This window comes from Neophocaena asiaeorientalis, unplaced genomic scaffold (assembly GCF_003031525.2).
Source record: "Neophocaena asiaeorientalis asiaeorientalis breed wild unplaced genomic scaffold, Neophocaena_asiaeorientalis_V1.1 scaffold119, whole genome shotgun sequence".
NCBI lineage: Eukaryota > Metazoa > Chordata > Mammalia > Artiodactyla > Phocoenidae > Neophocaena > Neophocaena asiaeorientalis.
The window spans coordinates 4,179,659-4,182,389 of NW_020175821.1; the positions used below are offsets into that span (position 1 = coordinate 4,179,659).

At 56.7% G+C, this 2,731-nt stretch overlaps 1 protein-coding gene across 1 annotated transcript in view; it reads right to left on the minus strand.

Annotated features, from left to right (window-relative positions):
* Positions 1-2,512, minus strand: part of THBS1 (thrombospondin 1) — a 16,393-nt gene extending 13,881 nt beyond the window's left edge. The window contains exons 1-3 of the mRNA XM_024732416.1: positions 2,354-2,512; positions 1,699-1,794; positions 862-1,421 (exon numbers count right to left, since the gene is read on the minus strand). Of these exons, the coding sequence (XP_024588184.1) occupies positions 862-1,421; positions 1,699-1,765 (627 nt within the window). The 5' untranslated portion in view covers positions 1,766-1,794; positions 2,354-2,512. The remainder of the gene's footprint in view (positions 1-861; positions 1,422-1,698; positions 1,795-2,353) is intronic.
* Between the last annotated feature and the right edge of the window lie 219 nt (positions 2,513-2,731).

Below are 2,731 nucleotides of genomic sequence, written 5' to 3' on the forward strand. Positions count from 1 at the left end.
AGGGGTCAGGGGGTGGGACAGACTTTATGCTGGGAAAAGCACACAATAGATGTTCTAGAAGTTTCAAAGAACTCCCTTTTAAGATCACCATGTCAAAATAACACACCAACATGAACAGCCAAACAACTTCAAAAATCTTAACTGTGTCTTGTGCCAAGTCTTCAGTGTTGTACAAAGAATTCAGTTATCAGCCTACTCGGAGACACAGGAAATGGAATCTGATACTGAGACCGGAGGATATAATGACACTCTCCAGTGTCAAAGAGTTAAATGTGGGCGTTTCAAAGCCACAGATACAAAGATCGAGACGTTTAAGCATGGAAGAAGCTGCAGCAGCAAATAGCCACTATTTTAATCTTTTCTTTGAGACCGGTTACATCCCCATGAGGAATCAAATAGCCAAGTGGTATTTATTCTGCTCCTAGAAGTACCCACTTCAAGCAGTATTGTAATTGCTGGAACACATTTGAAATAAGTTATTTCCTTGAGAAGAGCATAAGGAGTATTTAAGGTTTTGAACAGGCTGTTATAGGAAAACTATTTCTTGTTTCCTTTAGTGGTTTTCAAAGTCTGGTCCCCAGAACACCAGCGCCAACCTCACCCTGGAACTGGTTAGAAATGCAAATTATCAGGCCCCATCCCAGACCTATTGAATCTGAAACTCTAGGGGTGGGGTGCAGCAGTACCCATTGTAGCAAGTCCTCCGGGTGGCTCTGATGCTCCCTGAAGTGTGAGAACCGCTGCTTTAATACACAGACAGGATTTCCTGTCCTAGAACCCCTGCCTCTCCTGTGATTGCCCTCCTGGCAGATCAGCTGCCTCTCAGTCGACCCCGTGGACCAGGAATTGAAGAGGCCTCACCTGGAAATTGTCATTCACACCTCCTTTGGCGATGCGGAGCCTGGCGATGCTCGCCAGGTCCCTGGTGAAGATGCCTTGGATGGGAACGTCCAGCTCAGCATTCTCCATCTTCTCACAGTCGATGTACAGCTGGGCCCTGTCCTCCTGCACAAACAGGGTGATGCTCTTCCACTGGCCGGTCGCCAGGAGTGCTTCTTCCACCGACACCACATGCTGCTTCCCCTGCACGGTCAGGCTCAGGTCCAGGGTGCCCGCCTTGCCATTGGAGACCACGCTGAAGACCTGGCCGGAGTGGTCTTTCCGCTCCACGGCCAGCAGCGTGCCCCGGGTCTTCTTCATTTGCCTCAGGGAGGCCAGGAGGAGGAAACCTTTCTCCGCCCGCACAGCATCCACTAGGTCTTGGAACTTGTCGTCAGGCACAGGGGGGATCAGGTTGGCATCCTCGATGCGGAAAGCTGGGCTGGAAGGGTCAGGACCCTTCACCAGTCGGCGCCCGGAACCCTTGCGGGCAGCCCCCGTGAGTTCAAAGATGTCAAACACGCTGTTGTCTCCCCCAGACTCTATTAGACAAGAGCAGGACACACGGTGAGCTCTCTGGGCTGGGCCTGGGGTGGGGCTCAGCTCTGGAGTGTGGGGCAGAGGGACAGGGTGAAAGCTCCTGGCAGCCACCGAAAGAGCTGAATAAACACCAGAGTCACAGGGAACCTGCATCCCCACGTTCGGTCAGGGCTCAGGGGAGAAGCAGCTGGGAGGGGAGTGCATGGGAGGGAGGCACACCTAGGGTAATCGGACCTCTTCCTCTTCCCTCCCCCCTCAAAAGGTATTATACAGACTCACCTGGAATGCGGTTGGAGCCGCACACATGCCACAGGAACAGGACACTGAGTCCCCAGGCCAGCCCCATGGTGGAGCTGTTTGTGCCCAGCAGGGAACCTGCAGCAGGAAGCACAGAGCCCAGGGTCAGAGGCAGCCAAGCAGGGCGGGTGGGCAAAACCTGGCTGGGCTTGGGGCCGGGTCCCTGGGGATCCCCCTTTGGCTCCACGTTTGCGGCAATGAGGGGCAACAGTACTTACTTTGGAGAGGGCAGCAGGAAGAAAACGAGAGGGTTGAGGGGAGGAGATTGTGGGGCAAGACCAACAATCGGGGGGCGGGGTGCTTTTCCTTAAGAAGTTGAGGGTTAACAGCAGCATCAGGAGATATAGTTTGGGGGCACGGGGGGAGTCTAAACTCTTTTCTAGAGGACTGATAGGTTTAGGGAAGACGAGGAGAAGAAAACCTTGGGGTGTCCTGGCGAGTTGGTTTGTGAACCCCAGGGCTGGAGAGGATGGCCCTGGAGCCCTTCCATGAGAAGAGTCCCCCAGCGGCTGGGAGGAACAGGATGGGGAAGGTGAAAAGTATGAGATCCGGGGTCCTTGAGGCGCCGAAGCCTGGAAGCTCCAGGTGGATGGCCAGGGCAGCACTGGTCCTCGGCGGCCGCCCAGGGACTCCTTACCTGTGTGGACACGGGTGCAGAGGCCGGGGCCGGCGACGAAGGCGCAGCGACGGTACCGAGCGCTGGAGAAGCGCGGGCAGAGCGGTACGCCCGGAGGCCGAGGGATCGGAGGCTGCGCGGGGAGAGCTCACCGTGGTGAGCGCTCGCCGGCCGGCCGGAGTGCACTGGCTGGCAAAGCGGCGGAGCCGCTCGCTTTTAAAGAGGCGCTCACATTCCTGGGGTTTCCTCTGGCCAATGGGAGGCCGCCGGGCAGGAAGCGGGGGGGGGGGGCAGTCTGGGTTCCTCTCTCCGCCCCCCGCTGCCTGGCGCACAACTTTCCAGCTAGAAGGGGAAGGGGGGCGACAGGGGTCGGGCCGAGGAGCACTGGAACTTCTCAGA